Source organism: Colletotrichum tamarilloi (assembly GCF_030869305.1).
Source record: "Colletotrichum tamarilloi strain Tom-12 chromosome Unknown Scaffold_9.1, whole genome shotgun sequence".
NCBI classification, from domain to species: Eukaryota; Fungi; Ascomycota; class Sordariomycetes; order Glomerellales; family Glomerellaceae; genus Colletotrichum; species Colletotrichum tamarilloi.
Window position 1 is genome coordinate 788,808 of NW_026849392.1, and position 16,073 is coordinate 804,880.

Consider the following 16,073-nt stretch of genomic DNA (forward strand, 5'->3'; position numbering starts at 1 on the left):
CCTATTGCCAATTACCCAGCACGGTCAACGATATGGCTCTGCGGGCTTTGCTTTCTCTACTTTTTTCTCTCTTGTCATCCAATCTACGAACTGTCTGGAGAAGAGGGAATATGGCTGAGTCGCTCACCACGCGCGAGGGCTGCCATCTCATCTTGCATCTCAAAGCATCTGCATCCAACATCCCTGGTTGCTCTCGTCATGCTCCGACGTCGTCACCCCTCCATCTTCGGGCATTATACAGCCCCATGTCACATCTCCCTCGAGTCTCCCCCTCACCCATCCACACACCGTGACCCATCCCACTAGTCGTCCTCGACTTGCGCTGCGGCTCATCCTTCCGCATCAGAATAGAGGCCTGAGAAGTCTCAAATCCCTTCCTACGCCCAAGGGAAACAAGGTCCCTCCCCTGCTCATGATCTGCCCATGCCTTTAGTCCAATAATCGGTCACCACTCTTCCTCCACCTACGCTTCTGTGCCCTTCCTTGTCAGGGCGCCGCCTCTCCCGCACCAGGCCCGCCGTCCGAGTCTGAGAGGTCGGACGGACAAGAGAAGGAGAGTAAAGAGAGGCTAAGAAAGAGTCCTCTGACATATACAAGACGATCGCAAACCCTGGCGCTCGGCCATGGATGCCTTTTTCCCTTCCTCCTTCCGCCCCCTTCACCAAACGTGTCAGTTGCACGTCACTCTAAAACTCTATTCTGTTTTGTCTTTACTGTTCTAGACGAGACGAAAAGAAAGCTGCTGCAAAAGAACCAGGCCTACACTCTTTCGATCTTCCTTCTGTTGCTGCTGCTGCTGACGCCTCTGCCTCATCCCGCATTGACCGGCCTCTACTAACTATACTATACTACACCTTATCCATATTGGCAATACCTTCAATCATCCTTCTTCTTCATTCTTCTTTTTTAATCTCTTCATGTCCATGTGCCGCGCGAACGACTCTGCGCTGCCGTCCTCCACGAGGTCATGGAAGTTGTAATTCCACCCAGAGATCATGGGCCGTCCTACAGATATGTATGGGACGACGAAGGGCAGGTCGAGAGGATAGAAAGGTTGGACCATTCCAGCACACCCTCTTTACAGAATCTTTAGAGTTAAGTTTGTGCAGTCAACTAACATAACTCCCTCAACGCAGAGTCCGCTTTCAAGACAACAATGAACAGAGAGATAGTACAGTGAGCAGGCAAACGGTGCAATGGCCTTTTCTCCGTCACCAGAGCTCCGCTTCCGATGTCGCCTCGTCGAGGCCTTTTACTGGCTTCACGGGGAGCTTCCCGGACCCGCAAAGTTTTCCACCAAAAGAACCAAAAGAACCGACACGAAGAGCGACGTGGGCGCCGGGGAAGCGCAACTCGACGGCTACAATTCTGGAAAATATCGTCCCGGATTACATCATCAACTACATCAGGGGAGAGACGCCCGAGACCATGGCGCAGCGGAGAGAGGAACGCAAGAGGCAGACGGAGAGCCCAGACACATTGGAGGCACAGGCCGCCGCGGCGAATCACGCGGCCGCGCAAGGATTTTACGACGAGGCGACCACGGATCGACCGTCGACAGGCGAGAACGAGATTGGGGATCTCGAACGGATGCTGCCGCCGGCGGACGAGAAGCGCGGGGGCGGAGGGACCTTAAGCAGGATGAAGTCGGGCTGGAGGGCCGGCATCGCGTTGAACATCATCATCGGCTTCGCCATCCTCATCGTCGCCATCGTGTGCCTCGTCCTCGCGCTCGTCGTCGTCGGCATGATCAGGGGCGAGAGCATCATCTTCAAGGGCTCCTGCGCGACGGCCGAACAGCTCAAGATTGGCCTCTTTGTCGCCATCAACGTCATCACCATTGTGCTGCTGTCAGCGGCCAACTACGTCTTCCAGGTCCTGAGCAGTCCCACGCGCATCGAGATTGAGATGGCGCACGACGGGAGGCGGTGGCTCGACCTCGGGATCCCTTCTTTTAGAAACCTGCGTTTCGTCTCGAAACCGCGGGTTGTCATGACAGTCATCATTATGCTGGCGGCCGTCAGTACCCAAGTAATGTATGCGCGCGCTGCTGCTGTTACTGCTGAAAGCATGCTTCCCTTCATCAGACCTGACAGGCGTTGACTTTTTCACTAGTTATAATGCCGTAATCTTTTCGACACAACCTGGCTACGCCCACCAGGTCGTCTTTGTCACACAAGAGTTCCTTGCCTCGGGCCAGTTCAGCAACGCCTCAGAAACGAACGCCGGCGGTCTCTCCAGAGGCGATATTCTCGACCTCCAAGACCTAGCGTCCCGAAAGCAGCTCACCAACTTCACAAACGCGGAGTGCGCAAGTCAATTCGGCGGCGTCTACCAAAGCGACTTCACAGCCGTCGTCCTCGTCACGGATGTCATCGCTCCCAGCAACGCCCTCGTCCAGACCCAAAAGTCCGGATCCTCCCTCGCCCCCTTCATCGTCAACCCGTCCAACCCCACGCAGATCAAGATCAACAGCTCTTCGGTCGATTACTGCCTCGCCCGCCCCGAGGACCGCAACCCCTGCACCGTCGTCCTCAACGGCTCCCTCCTCGGCGTCATCGCCATCCTCAACCTCGTCTCCGTCTCCGCCATCGGCGCCGTCTACTTCTTCACCGGCTTCGAGCCCCTCGTCACCCTCGGCGACGCCCTCGCCTCCTTCATCTCCCAGCCCGACCACACCACCCGCGGCATCTGCCTCCTCGACAAGACGGACGTCAAACAGGGCCGCTGGGGCTACCGCGAGGCCAAGTACTGGACCTCGCGCGACCACTTCTGGTTCCAGACACCCGGTTTGACCCTCTGGACCTTTTGGCTCATCACCTGGGCCACGCCAGCCGCCCTCGCCGCCGCCGCCCTCGCCGTCTCCCTCGGCAAAGACCCGTCCTCCTCCCTCGGCGCCTTCGGCAGCGCCCGCCCCCGCGAGCTCTACCCCCTCCCCAACGGCGGCGCCCGCGCCGGAGTAGCCATCGTCGCCGCCCTCCCCCACCTCCTCCTCGCCGCCCTCTACCTCTCCACAAACGCCCTCCTCTCCTCCTACTACCTCTCCCACGAGCTGAGCCAGTACGCCCTCCCGGGCATCTCCCTCCCGCTCCGCGTCAGCTCAGGCCGGCCCCGCGGCACCCAGACGACAAGCCTCTACCTCACCCTGCCCCGCCCCCTATCCTGGCTCCTCCTCGCCTTATTCGCGGCGCTCGGCCTCGTCCTGAGCAACGCCGTGCCCATGGTGTCCGTCGACATGCGACCCGCCACCCGCGACGACAACTTCCCCATGCCCATCAACGGCGTCGGCTTCAGCGGCGTGGGCCTGCTCGCGTTCCTGGCGCTGCTGGTCGTCGTCGCGGCGCTGGTGCTGGGCCTCGGTCTCCGGCGCGCGGACCCGTCGCCCACGAGCGTCGACGGGGAGAAGGCGGGCAACCCGCTCGTGCTGCAGGGCGGCGGGTGTTCCGCCGTGATTACCGCGCGGTGTCACCGCCCGCCGAGCGACGTCGGCGCCGCGTATAGCAACCTCGCGTGGGGCGTCGTCGATCAGGATCCCGAGACTACGTTTGGGCACGCTACGTTCTCGAGTCAGGGCGTGAGCGTCTTGGATCCTGCCAAGGGGTATGCTTGATCTTGGTCGCTTCGTTGGGTCACCTCAGTGTTTGCATATTGTTTCTTATTCCATTTCCCGTTCAGCTGTACATATTTTCTCTTTCGGGTTCTACAGTACCCCTTTTGTCATGAGTCGGGGTCACGAGTGCTCTCTGCTGGTTTCTTGTTTCGAAAAAAAGTTTCTGCATCTGGGAAAGGCATTGTAATGGTGTTAATTGGGGAAGTGTGTGTGTATGTATTATTGTTTTAAGCAAGGTCGGAGGGCAAAGTTGGTCTGGCTTGGTAGTCAAGGACTTGAGAAACGGCATAGAGATGGGAAACGAAATGGATGATGACGATTGGTGTCGTTCCCTTCGGCCAAATGGATGAACGGGACGGGACTGGACTGGACTGGACTGGACAGTCGTAGGGGAACGGTTATTGTAGTACGTTTATACCCTAGTGTTTTGCTTTGGCTGGTCAGGGGAACCAGGGACACGAGAAATACAGAGGAATAAAGCCTCTCTGGATGAGGCTTGAGTTGAATTCAAGAAGTCTTTGGGACACAGTTTGGGCGTGTCACGATGTTGATATGTGAATATATTCCCCTCCATGTGGGAACTCGTCTCGATATACCCCTCAAAGACAAAGTTGCTCTGTTCCAGTCGCCCTTCCGCCCGCTTCGGAGCCCCTTTTATTAGGCTCTGTTTTGTTGGATAATTCCTATGTGATACACTGAGTGTAACAAGTCGTAAGCAACTTCTTAGAATCGATTTCATCATATACCAAGGCAATCATTCGTGACAGGGGCAATAAGTTGAAGTGGCAAGACATTGTATCCTTGATCTGTATCTGTATCTATATCTAACGATATGGAAGATAGTTTATCGACCTCTCTTTACATTGCCACATCTCTAATCCAAACAAAACCCTATAACCCGAGCCAACGCCAGAGTATCCAAATCATTATCTCTCAAAGCAAATTCGCACGCTATGCACCAGGTCGTCTTCAAATACAAAAAGACTTGACGATAAAACAAAGGGAAGACAATCGAGTCTGACACGGCGCCTAAGCAAAGACGGGAGCAATGTTGGCCTTCTCGATACTGGGCGTGGCAACGCTGAACACCTCGGGCCACAGGAACATCTTCTCCTCGGCAGGCGTGATGGCGACGAGCTTGGGGATCGCCGACTTGCTCGACATGCGTCTCCACATGTTGGCGCGCGGGTTGAATGCGGCGGGCATACCCTTTCCGCCCGTCTTCTTGTCGTCCTCGTCGCGGATGCGCTGGATCTCGGTCTGGATATCGGCAAAGGTGTCAAAGGGGATGTAGGCAATGGAGTTCTCGACGCAGTACTCCTCCAGACGCAGGCCGCGGCGCGCAAACAGCACGTCGGCCTGGCGCGCGGCAGGCAGATCGGAGACGCCGTCACCGATGAAGACGATGAGGGGGATGGTGCCGTCCTCGCACGCCATTTCGGCCTGCTCGCGGGCCTCGCCCATGGAGAGCGCCTTGTCATGGCCGAGCTCGTTGTCGTGGCGCCAGATGGGCTTCCAGGCAGAGCCGTCGTCGGTGATCTCGGCCTCGTTGGCAACGATGTCAATGTGTGCCGAGGCGTCCTCGCCGAGGAATGTGTCGAGGACGCGGCGGAGGATGGGCTTGAGGCCGGCGGAGATGACGTTGAAGGGGATCTCGTTGGCGATGCAGTACTTGTGGAACTCCTGGAAGGCCGGGTCGATCTCCAGCTTCTTCTCCATCACCTCGAAGCCGTCGTCAAAGGGGACGTTGAGGGATCCCCACATCTCCTCGGATACGTCGCGGAAGGAGCGCTCGCCGGACTTGATTTGCTCGTCGAGGATCTCGCGCTGCTCGGAGCCGCAGCCGTGGGCGTCGAAGAGGATATGGCCGGTGTCCTGCATGAAGATTGTTCCGTCAAAGTCTGGAGGATTCGTTGTCAGCAAGTGGCGAGATCCAGGGGTGAATGGAGGTGATCTTACCTGAGAAGCAGATGATCTTGCGCTTCTTGTTTTGCGAAGCAGGCAGGCCAGACTCGGCGGCGGCCTTGACTGTTGAGGGAGAGATGGCGATAGGCATTGTGGCGATTGGAAGATAGTGTATACTTTGGTTGTATCAAGATGTGGGCTTTTACTGGCACTGGAAGAGATACTTATAGTCTCGATTAGATACGCAAAAGAGGTTGGGTAGTTGGGAATTAAAGTTGTCACGACCAAGTTTCAACGGGAGGTGTCCAGCTTTAATAGAAGTCAATGCAATGCCCACATGCGATACTGCCGAACTCTCGACCGAACCGGTAACGGCAAAGAAAGGGGGGAAAGGCGCAAAGCCAGCCGGCCAGCCAAAGTATCCTCTTCACGATGACGGCCTGAATTCCGAAAGGTAGTTGGCTTTTTCTTCACACCCCTCCCCGCTACCCCCGTCCCTCCCCCGAGTCCTCCGCCAAATACGGGGCGTCAGGGCGCGCCAACCTGCATGAGCAAAGGGCTTACATGAAAGAGAAACTACCTAGGTATACCAGAACGAGGGGGTCATGGATCATGGCCGAACAAGAAGAACACTAGCCAAGGCCAGCCAGCCTTTGAGCGAGAAGGACTCCGCTCTCGTTGGGATTCTCAAAAGCCGCTTCCGGGATGCTACTGCACAATGGCAAGCGGCCGAGACGCCGACTCGGACGGCGTCAACGGGCGCACCACAGACTGCCAGTCGCCAATGGACACCACATACGATGACGGCGTCTCACAGGGCCCCAAAGGGCAAAGGCATCTGGCTTTTCCGAACTATGCCCACTTGGGACGTTCTAGCGCGAACGAGGAGCAGGGCCAGATTCGAGCAGTGTATGGAGTATGACTGGCTATTTCCTTTACCCCCCTTTCTCTCTGACTCTTGGGCTTTTTTTCAGAATTGCGGGATGGGTTGGCTGTACCTATTGCCACGCTCCCACACCCTCGCACGCGGAACGGAAGGCGGCCGGCTGTGCAATCTGACAAATGGCTGTGGGCGATGTGGCAGACAGCCACTTGGGGGCTCCAACCAGGTCTCAGAGTCTAGCAGAGCCTCTGATGATCGCCAGGAGAAAGATTTCTCCAACGAACCCGGAACGAGTCCAGTGGAATGGCAGTCCTTGGTTCGCACCTTATTGGCATTCAGCCCTCCCAAAGCCGACATTCGGAAAGGTTAAAAACAAAGTGAACAGACAAAACCGTTTCCGACTGTTCGAGACAGCCACCAGAATGGCCGAGAATGGCTGCGGAACCCGATGCTTCGGTCAGCGAAGCGTGCCCCATCAGTTCACTTGAGCAGGGGGGAAGGATCGGGAGGCGACATGATACATCCATCCGAAAAGTGAGAGAGTGTGGGAAAAAAGATAAATCAACAGAGAAAGGTGCCACCAAACAGAACATTCCAGCCCCCCCCCCCCCCAAAACCACGGTCGAAAGCCTGGCCGCATCAGTACATAGGTAGACATGGGGGAAATGGGAAATATGCCACCGAGAGCGGAGTCTAAAGCCCGTCGTCCCCACATTCACTGCGCCGAGCTGATCCAAGCAAAGCAGAAAATGTAAGGAAAGTTGGGACATGAAGATGCCAGAGAGGATGAAGGTGCTGCATTGAGGGTGCGGTAGACGGCATTGCGTCGTTCCATGATGCGTGCAAGGATACATGGTGACAAGCCCACAGTCGTTTCTTTGCCAACAGCAGAGGCATGTGGCATTTGGTTGGCGGATGGGGGAATCAACATGAGGAATTGATGGGAAAATGGTCAAATTCGAGCTACCTGCACGGTGATGTCATTCCGTCCCTCAGTGGGGCTCTTTATCGCGTTGCTTGAGGCGTAAAGTACCTTACTCCGTAGTTGCTGAGAAGAGCACCAAAAGGGCTCTAATATGCCCTGGTCCGCGTCCGACATGCAGTTTAACTGCGCTTAACCTTCAACGAGATGCGCTAGCCAAGTGACTTTTTGTCGTAACGCGATGCGACGCGATGCAGGCAAGCTTGGCCACGGTGTACGTGCCTTGGTCGTTTGGCCCCCGAGTCGTTACTAAGTTGCTGCTACACTCCAGGTCGTCTAGCCCAAGGCCCGTGGAGACGTGCATATGCATTGTGAAAGGGGCTTGAGCCTTGAGCCTTGAGGACGAGATCGAAACAATCGAGGTCGGCGATGCTGGGGCAAACGAGCGGAGCCTCCATCCTTCTCCAGTCTCCATGCTCGGAACCTGGACGTCCCCTCCATGTTCGCTGCCCTCCAATGAATCCATCCCATCTGTAGCGGCCCGGTCTGCTCATTCGTCTGGTTTCCGGTTGACTGAGGCCTCGACGAGTCCTCGCCATGCAGTTGTGCGAGGAGCATGTTCTAGCCGATCAAGGCCCATGTCCGTTTTGGCGGTGAACACAATGAGGCCTGTGCTGTACATATCAAGGTGAGCCAGGCCAGTAAGAACCTGCAATCCTTCACAAAGAGTCCTTATCGACAACTTTCCATGGCGTCAAACCCCTTGCGAGCCGTCATAAGGTAGCAGACCTTGACCGGTAGGTTACGGCTGATATCGTCAACCTATAGCAACCGATGACGTTGAAGGCGCTCTTTGCATGTGTCTGCAGAAGTGAGATGTAGTGACTGAGCATACGTAGTATGCATCGCGCAATCTGTAAACTCGACCTTCTCTGAGCCCCGCGCGTCCGTGCAAGACCCTGAGTGCGCACTTTACTTTACCCCTCCACGTCCGGCTTCGATCCACAATACTAGACCGGCGAAACAAGCGAGACAAAATTCGATGCTGTGCGATGCGAAAGATAGTGGCAACATTTTTTTTGGTATTTCGGATGTCCTGCTCATCACACCTTGATCAAACTCAATCCTTGCCGGAAAGTCTGCTCCGTCGGCCAGAACTGTTCAAAGCCCAAGTTCCACTGGACTATCCTGGCAGTAAGCCCTAATAGCAATTGCTTGCCTGTGATTTTTGTACTTCTTTGACTTTAAAAGTTGGGAGAAAGCCCTGAGTCAGGCGCATGGGGCCCCGGTCGTCCAGTTGGCGCTTGGTGCTAATCAAGAATAGGAAGCCATGATGTCAATCTGCCGATGTGTAAAGCCACCGATCCGTCACCTCGGGCGGCTTCGGTCAACCGGCCCTCTCAGTCCAGTCCCGTCCTATCATGACCCGGGGGTTTGTTCATGCATGCCCGAAACAAACAGCTGGCCAGACGGTCTCGGCGAAACCATAGACCCTTCGAGCCCTGCCGATCACTGGCGGGTCGCGCGCATCTGGCAAAGAAGGAACCGACTTTCGGATCAAGCGAGGGCGAACGGATGGGTATCTTCAAGTGGAAAGTAGTAATTCGAGTGGTCTCGTTGCGCTTTTCCGAGCCGTTGTATCTCCATTTGAGTTCCTCTAAACCGTACGCCTAACATTATGCCTCATCAGCAGTACACACCGCCCCGCTGTCTACCCTATGCAGACACCTTGGGGCTGTACTTGGTCGCCGCCTTGTCGAATAGCGCACTCTTCTCCTCCAGGTCCACAAGGAACTGGTGCTGGGGGTCCGCCGCCTTCAATTTCCTGTGTCCACGCGGTTAGCAGGTCGACTCGACGCCTTGGTCGTGCATCGGAACTTACTCCGTGAACTCCTTGGGATCTTGGCCCGAAATCACCGTCAACACCAGAAGGTTGGCAATGGCTTCGGCATAGCCTGCGTCCTTGGCCAGAGCCTGGTCCAACGCTGCCTGTGCCTCCTCTGTGCGTCCAAGGTGCAGCTCAGCAACGGCCTGAGAGACAAGAGTTGCAATGGACGACGTTGCCGGCGCCTGTGCAAGCTCCTCGAACACGTAGAAAGCCTGCTGATACTTGTCTCCGCCCTGTACTTTCTTAGTCTCGTTCTTTCATTCGTGGTGTAGTTATCGTACCTGTCTCAGACCAACCCATGACTCGGCCAAGTTGACCAGTAAACTGTCCTGTGCCCATCGTCTCGCGGCGGTAACCTCCTTGAGGGCGAGGTCGTTACGGTTCTGTTGGAGGTGGATCTGAACAATCAGGGCAACAGCGTCCACTGCGAGTCCCGGGTCAGCGCCAATTCCTTCAACTAATGGGAGTCAAACGTACAGCTTCCCTGGTGCTGTGAAAGCAAGGCAAGAGCTTCCTCTGACTTGCCCGCAGCCTGCAGGATTGTACCTCCAACAATCTGGACTGTAGCGTTCTCCCCCTCGGATGCGGCGAGCTTCTCGATGGTCTTCACGGCAGAATCCGTCTTGCCAAGTGCGCTCTCAGCGAGCGCTCCAAGGGCGACCAGTTCAGGCTCCTTCTCTCCCTGCACGTCGGCGATGACATCTTCGGCTTGACCAAGGGCGATGCGGGCTCGCAGGACTAGAACGCGGGCGGGAAGCTCATTCTCGGAGGAAAGGGCAGAAGTATCGTAATCAATGACCTCCTGGTACTGGCCTTGGTGGAAATAGTTGTGAACGTTGATCAATTCGCCTTCGGCAGAGTAGGGGTCCATCTTGGCGGTTTCGTTCGTTCGTTCGGAGGGAGGTTGTCGTTGATGATTGATGCCAACTGACGGGCAACTGCGATGTGTTCCCCTTGACCACTTAATTGATGTGGGGGCCTTTCAAGCAACGTGGAACCCTGAGAAGACACGGAGGAAGCCGTGGCCGGGAAGGTGGATCTGCCGGGTGGTCTGTGCGCCATAGACGACCAGGAACCAACAACACCAACGTCCAGACTTGATATTTGATCATCATCCAACAGCCCACCTTGAAGACGCAAAATATTGGTTTAGGATTATGAAACTCGCTATACGTGTGGTATGGAGAGATGAATGAGGCTCTCACACCTTGCACTGTCTGAGATATAGTTTCCCCGATATTATTCCAAGTTGAACGTCTCTAGTGAGATTCACACCATCTGTTTGACAAAGCAAAGCAGCGCTCGAAAAAATCACACCTTCAGCCAAGTGGCCGTAGATCCCCAATCCATAGAAGATTCAAGCTTCATTCGATCGCCTGGTTGTACTCTTAATGCTAATCAGCAGGTTTCACAACGTTCGTGGTAGTGAGTCCTACATATCATTATCCCCAGCAATAGCTACGGGAGGTAGCAACTTCGAGCATAAAACGAGGAAAAAATGAGACGATCAGCTTCTAGTAAAGGCTGTGGGAGCAAGGTATGGGAAACGTCCTCTTATAGAGACCAGGGCCAGTGCCAGTGAACACTACTTCTGATTCTATGAGTATAGGACATATGATACACCATTGAAATGTCCTCTTAGGGACCCTACATGTACTCCTCTATGAGTATTACATACTTCTCAATAGTTCGAGGTCACAATGTCTGCATTGAGGGTGCGCATTGCATCTATAAAGGAGGTGCGCTTACCAAGTCAAGTGTCCAGCCTGAAAGATGGGGCAAAGTTCATCTGGAATATCGTCTGGAATATAATGATGAATATATCAAAGACAACAATGGTAGATTGGTTTTCAATTTCTTGCTTCCTGCCACCCAGGCACAAGTGCTCTTTCCCTCAATATTTGGAGAACTACTATGCCCAAGTTCACGCATCTTCTCTCATCACACTGCATCACTCTCGACGATCACACAAGTATCACACCTCTCGAATCCCCCAGTCACTCACCAACTTCTCTTTCATGGAAGTCATCTTCACTCCGCCCCTGAGTTCTCATCTTGTAGGCTTGATGCATGGCCTGGCTCCCATGAGCCTTCTTTACCTCGTACTGCTCCCTTTTGTTGATGAAGATTTTCTCCTTGTTCTGCTTAACGGCTTATTCTTCCGAACCGCTCACGTCAAATTCCGCGTCCATCTTGCCTTTCGCCTCTCCTTCGACTGAAGTTTTAACGCACATCACTCCGTCCGGACTCGAATCACCTGACCTACCCGTCTGGTCTTCCCGCTCATCTAACCATGGATTCTTTTGACCCGCTTGAATTGAGGGAGGCAGGCCCTCAGAAGCCTAGAGGGCCCCTCGAGCCCAGCGTCCTCGACCGGAAGAGGCCAGTGGCTCGATTTCCAGACAGCTTTTCTGCCAATCTCGGTCGCAAGACTTCCTCCTTCTTTCGTCAAGAGGATTTCACTCCTGGATTCGACCGAAAATCCTCATCATCTCCTCCTCCCCTTCCCGAAAGCCAGGGCATCATTCATCGAAAACGAGACGTTTTACCTGGCTCACCTTCTCCATCGAGTACTCGCGATCGTCAAACATTCGTCGCGTCTTCGGTCAAGGCAATGGTCGCGAAATTCGAAGGAGCAACTGCTACACTCGAGAAACCCGACAAGATGTCTGACCACGGAGATTTCGATCTCACCCCCGCCTCGTCGCCCGTTGCCGACAAGGGCAAGGGCAAGGCGTCGTTTGATGAGTCTACTGACACCACCGCTGCTTCTGTCGCGACTGGTGATGCTTCTCAGCCCGAGAAGAAAAAATCCGTTCGAGAGATTGTTGACCTGGAGCTTCTCAAGATGGAGAACTACTTCAATGACGAGTCCCTTGCGCGCTCTCTCGACAACTATGTTGCTCCGAAGCACATTCACACCAAGGTCAAGGTCCTTCCTCTTGAGGAAGATGAGGGCGTCTCCATGGTGAAGGCTGCTAAGATTGAACTGTGGAACAAGTTGGCTTCGCTCAACGAGGCCTTTGAGAAGCGCCACCCGTCCGCCAAGGAAGAGCGTCTCGCCCAGGAAGCTGCTTTCGATGCCACCAACGCTCGTCTCGACGAAATTTTCGGAGAATCATCCAAGCAGGGTGCTCTGAACGAAGAGACCAAGAAGTCCACCCGTGCTGAACGCAGAGCCGAGCAAAAGGCCCAGAAGAAGGCCGACAAGAAAGCCCAAAAGGCTCGCAAGGGTGAGGTTCCCGTCGCTACTGCCCCTCAGGCTGTCACTTCGCCTACTCTTGAAGAGCACACCAACAAGGAGGCTTCGCTTCGCGAGAAGTATCCAGAGATCTACGCAAAGATTGACTACTGGCGCGCTCTTGGTGCTGCCAAGAAGCCCGCCGACCTTCTCGATCCTGCCGACTCTGGTAGCGAGTACACCGACGACGTCCACTCTGAAGACGATTCGCTTCTTGCAGCTCCTTCTCAGCCCGTGGCCCACGAGACCCAGACGACCACCGCCTATGGTCAAGCCGCGGAGAGCAAAAGCCAGACGAAAGAGGCCTCTACCGATGATGATTCTTCTTCTTCCGATGATGATGACTCGAGCACTGGCTCGTCCAACGGTGACCCGTTCCACTTGAACAAGTACCTCACGCCAGAGTATCAGGCAAAGGCCCAGGCTTACCTCAAGGCCTTCGACGAGGCTCAAGCTCAAGTTACAGACAAGCCTAGCGATAAGCCCGTCTACGGACCCGCTCCTCCACCTTCCTCCACCCAGTCTGGGGGAAAGACCATCGCCGGCAAGCCGACTGCCATGGATAGCCGTTCCCAGCAAACTGCGGAAAGCGACGAGTCTTACACCTTCATCCAGAGAGACCCGAAGGAGGTTGATGCGTTCTAGAGCAACGTTCGAACCTCACTTCACGTCTCCGACGATGAACTATCCGATACCGACGACGTCAAGGTTGCCAAGGTCTCTGCTGCTCAGCAGGAGCGAGATGAGATCAACCGTCGTGCGTACGAGCGCGTCAATGCCGCTCACGCTCGTGGTGAAATTGTTCACCTCGAGAATACCAAGCCGATTCGCGACACTTTCTCGACTGATGTCAAGAAGGAGGACATCGTCCCCGGTTTCGGAAAGGGCAAGAACAAGCAGGCTCCTGCCGCCTTCGACGAGGAGGTCTACGCCCACCGCTCGATTGCGTCTCACACCATGAAGCCTGCTCCGCTTCGCATCCCCTCTCGCGCCAAGCAGCCTGCGGTCGACAACGACAAGCCCGGCGCCAAGGACGCCTCGCAGGCTCAGAGAAAGACGTCCTCTGTCTCCGATGCTCCGCGCTCATCAAACTCCAGTAGGTACCGCATGGTTGCTGGAGAGTCCACCTCCTTCACTCAGGCCTACAACGGCAACAACCCGTTCCTGAACAGAACCATGAGCGGCTCTTCCACTCAGAGCGGCGGTCCGAGAAGTAGCGGTAGCGCTCGCAACTTCAGCTGGCCCAAGAGACCCAAGAGCAGCAAGTACGACTTTGTCGACAGTGATGACGAGGAGGCCACCAAGAAGAAGAAGAAGTCGGACAAGACCCCGGCTCAGACTCAGACCACCACATCTAGCAGTAGTAGCTCCCCTAGGACTCTTCTGGATAACACCAAGTGCCTGACCGGCTTCACTCGCAAGATGGCGCCGCTCCCAAAGCCCCCGGTCGATGACGAGACTGGCGCCCACCGGAGCTTCACGCCTGAGGAGTACAAGACCGTCATCCAGGACGAGTTTAACCGTTTCGTCCAGCAGTCTCCCGAGAAGAAGGCGCGCGATCTCGAGACGGCTCTTGCCATCCTTAACGGTGTCCCATCTGCGTCCTCGTCCGCCAGCCGTACTCCGACTGCCCCGGCTCCCGCTGCTGCCTCGGACAACATCACTCGTCAGACCGTGACTGTCAACCCTTCCCTGCAGCGTCCTGCTGTCCGCCTCGCCGGCGCCACCGCCCTCCCGCCCACGCCCGCCACGTCTGTTGTTCCCGCGACCATGTCCCAGCAGATGGCTGATCTGGACGACTTCTTCGCGGAGGAAAATGACCACTATTACACCACCTCCGGCCCTGCCGCCGTGGGCTCCAGCTACGCCTCGAGCTACAACTCCACCGCCTCCACTGGCGAGAAGAACCAGGGGGAGAAGGAGAGCCAGTACAAGGACGAGCCCTGGAATGATCCCAACTACCACGAGGAGGCCCTCTCCCACGGCTACGCCTTCAAGAAGACGGGCTACAGCAATCTTCCTGACGACATGGACCCTGTCCCCCTCACCCGCGGCCAGCGCCGTGAGGTCCTTGAGCACTACGGCATGACCGAGGCAGACTACCCTGCTCCTCCCGTTGGCTACCCCAACCCTCCCGGCCCCGAGCCCGGCACCGTCGCTCCCCCTTGCCCCTCGCGCCCTGCTCCGTCTGTTCCCGGCCGGGTCACTCCGGCTGGCAGCATCGGCGGAGGAGATATCAGCGCCTCCAGCACCCACGGCGGCTCCAGCGACGCTTTCGCTTCTGCTCAGGCTTATACCCAGGCTCAGGCTCCTGCTACTTTCCAGAGCCTCCGCACCCCTCGTCGCTTCCGTCGCGCTGCGACTGCGCCCCCGGCGCCTGCTCCCGACAGCCCTGCTCCTGGCTATGACGCTGACTGGTTCTGAACGAATGAATGATGAAGAAGCATGACTATATGAAGACGAAGAGACGCACGAATGAATCGATTTACGAAACAGTTCGAGACGTCCTTTTCCTTTGCTGCTTTACGGAATGCTACTGCTTGTTTTGCTTGCGACAATTAACGAAAAACTGAGAAAATAGCAAAAAAAAGCAGAAATGCCAACATGCTCAGAGTACCCATCATGGAAGCATCGTCGTCGAACGGAAACTTGGCATGGAATCTCTCGGCATTTCATTCCCCTGTAACTGTTATTGAGACCAGCCGCCTGGATTCCACGTCGCGACATGGCTTCAGTACACAAGCACCCAATAAAAATTACAAAATCAACATGACCCCCGAAAAAAAAAGACAACATGTTGGATCACAGGAAATGGATAGTCACTTCTTCGACTTACCACTCTTCCCCCCTCGAGTGAGGAGGTACTATTTGGGAAAAAGAGATCAAGACAGGCAACGTTTTCTCTTGCTTTTGGCAGAAGAATCTGGCTTACTCTCGACTCCTTCCAAGATTTTGCAACTCTACTCGTTCTTGTTAGAACACGACTCTGGGAGATATCCTGTTCTCCCGAGAAAAAGGAGAATTCCTCATAGTCAAACCCCCTGTTTTGCAAATGGCAGTCGCATCTCGCAATCGTCTTTTTGCGTGTTTGAGAACACCCTCGATTTTTCAGGGCACACGGCCGTGGCGAGATGAGTTTGAGGAAAGGAGGAATCGGACAGGATGGGATATGGTGGGGAAAAGGAAACGATATTCTCGTGAACACTTTCATTCTTGATTGATCCCCTCTTGAATCAAAGGTTGTCAGCCTAGCCGACCAAAGTAGATAGTCAACAGAATCGACCAAATTTGGATCGAGACACCGGAGGTTTTAGCTCCATTTCCTCCTCGCGTGACGTATGACTGGCATTGAACCTGCAACTACGCTTAATCGTATTGACTCGTGATAAGTTTGATAGGACCTCCTTTTTCTATGCATTATGAGACTTATACCCAAAGACCGTCTACTTAAAATACCTGGCTTTGCTTCCTTCCCTTCGGCGAGCTCTTCCTTCTGCCAGGTCCTCGCGTCCTTCCTTCCCCTGTTCATGAGGCTGCTTACACCCACCTGCCCGTCCTTGCTCTTCCTTCTGCCAGGTCCTCGCGTCCTTCCTTCCCCTGTTCATGAGGCTGCTTACACCCACC

The 16,073-nt window shown here is 55.3% G+C and overlaps 5 protein-coding genes across 5 annotated transcripts; 3 read left to right on the forward strand and 2 right to left on the reverse strand.

The window, feature by feature from the left end:
* Positions 1-967: 967 nt before the first annotated feature.
* Positions 968-3,610, forward strand: CTAM01_04003 (uncharacterized protein; the record flags this gene model as incomplete). Its single annotated transcript, XM_060520033.1, has 3 exons — positions 968-1,053; positions 1,137-2,036; positions 2,116-3,610. The coding sequence occupies 3 exons, from the start codon at positions 968-970 to the stop codon at positions 3,608-3,610; spliced, it is 2,481 nt and encodes an 826-aa protein (XP_060385454.1).
* A 1,029-nt stretch (positions 3,611-4,639) lies between these two features.
* On the reverse strand, positions 4,640-5,666 carry CTAM01_04004 (2,3-diketo-5-methylthio-1-phosphopentane phosphatase; the record flags this gene model as incomplete). Its single annotated transcript, XM_060520034.1, has 2 exons — positions 4,640-5,511; positions 5,570-5,666. 2 exons carry the CDS (start codon positions 5,664-5,666, stop codon positions 4,640-4,642), a joined length of 969 nt encoding a protein of 322 aa, XP_060385455.1.
* A 567-nt stretch (positions 5,667-6,233) lies between these two features.
* Positions 6,234-6,437, forward strand: CTAM01_04005 (uncharacterized protein; the record flags this gene model as incomplete). The annotated part of the gene is made up of 1 exon (XM_060520035.1): positions 6,234-6,437. The coding sequence occupies one exon, from the start codon at positions 6,234-6,236 to the stop codon at positions 6,435-6,437; it is 204 nt and encodes a 67-aa protein (XP_060385456.1).
* A 2,599-nt stretch (positions 6,438-9,036) lies between these two features.
* Positions 9,037-10,178, reverse strand: CTAM01_04006 (coatomer epsilon subunit; the record flags this gene model as incomplete). Its single annotated transcript, XM_060520036.1, has 4 exons — positions 9,037-9,145; positions 9,203-9,441; positions 9,490-9,632; positions 9,686-10,178. Coding segments are annotated over 4 exons (984 nt in total), but the record flags the coding sequence as incomplete, so codon positions are not given.
* Positions 10,179-11,501: 1,323 nt separating this feature from the next.
* On the forward strand, positions 11,502-14,873 carry CTAM01_04007 (uncharacterized protein; the record flags this gene model as incomplete). The annotated part of the gene is made up of 2 exons (XM_060520037.1): positions 11,502-13,079; positions 13,158-14,873. 2 exons carry the CDS (start codon positions 11,502-11,504, stop codon positions 14,871-14,873), a joined length of 3,294 nt encoding a protein of 1,097 aa, XP_060385458.1.
* Positions 14,874-16,073: the final 1,200 nt, after the last annotated feature.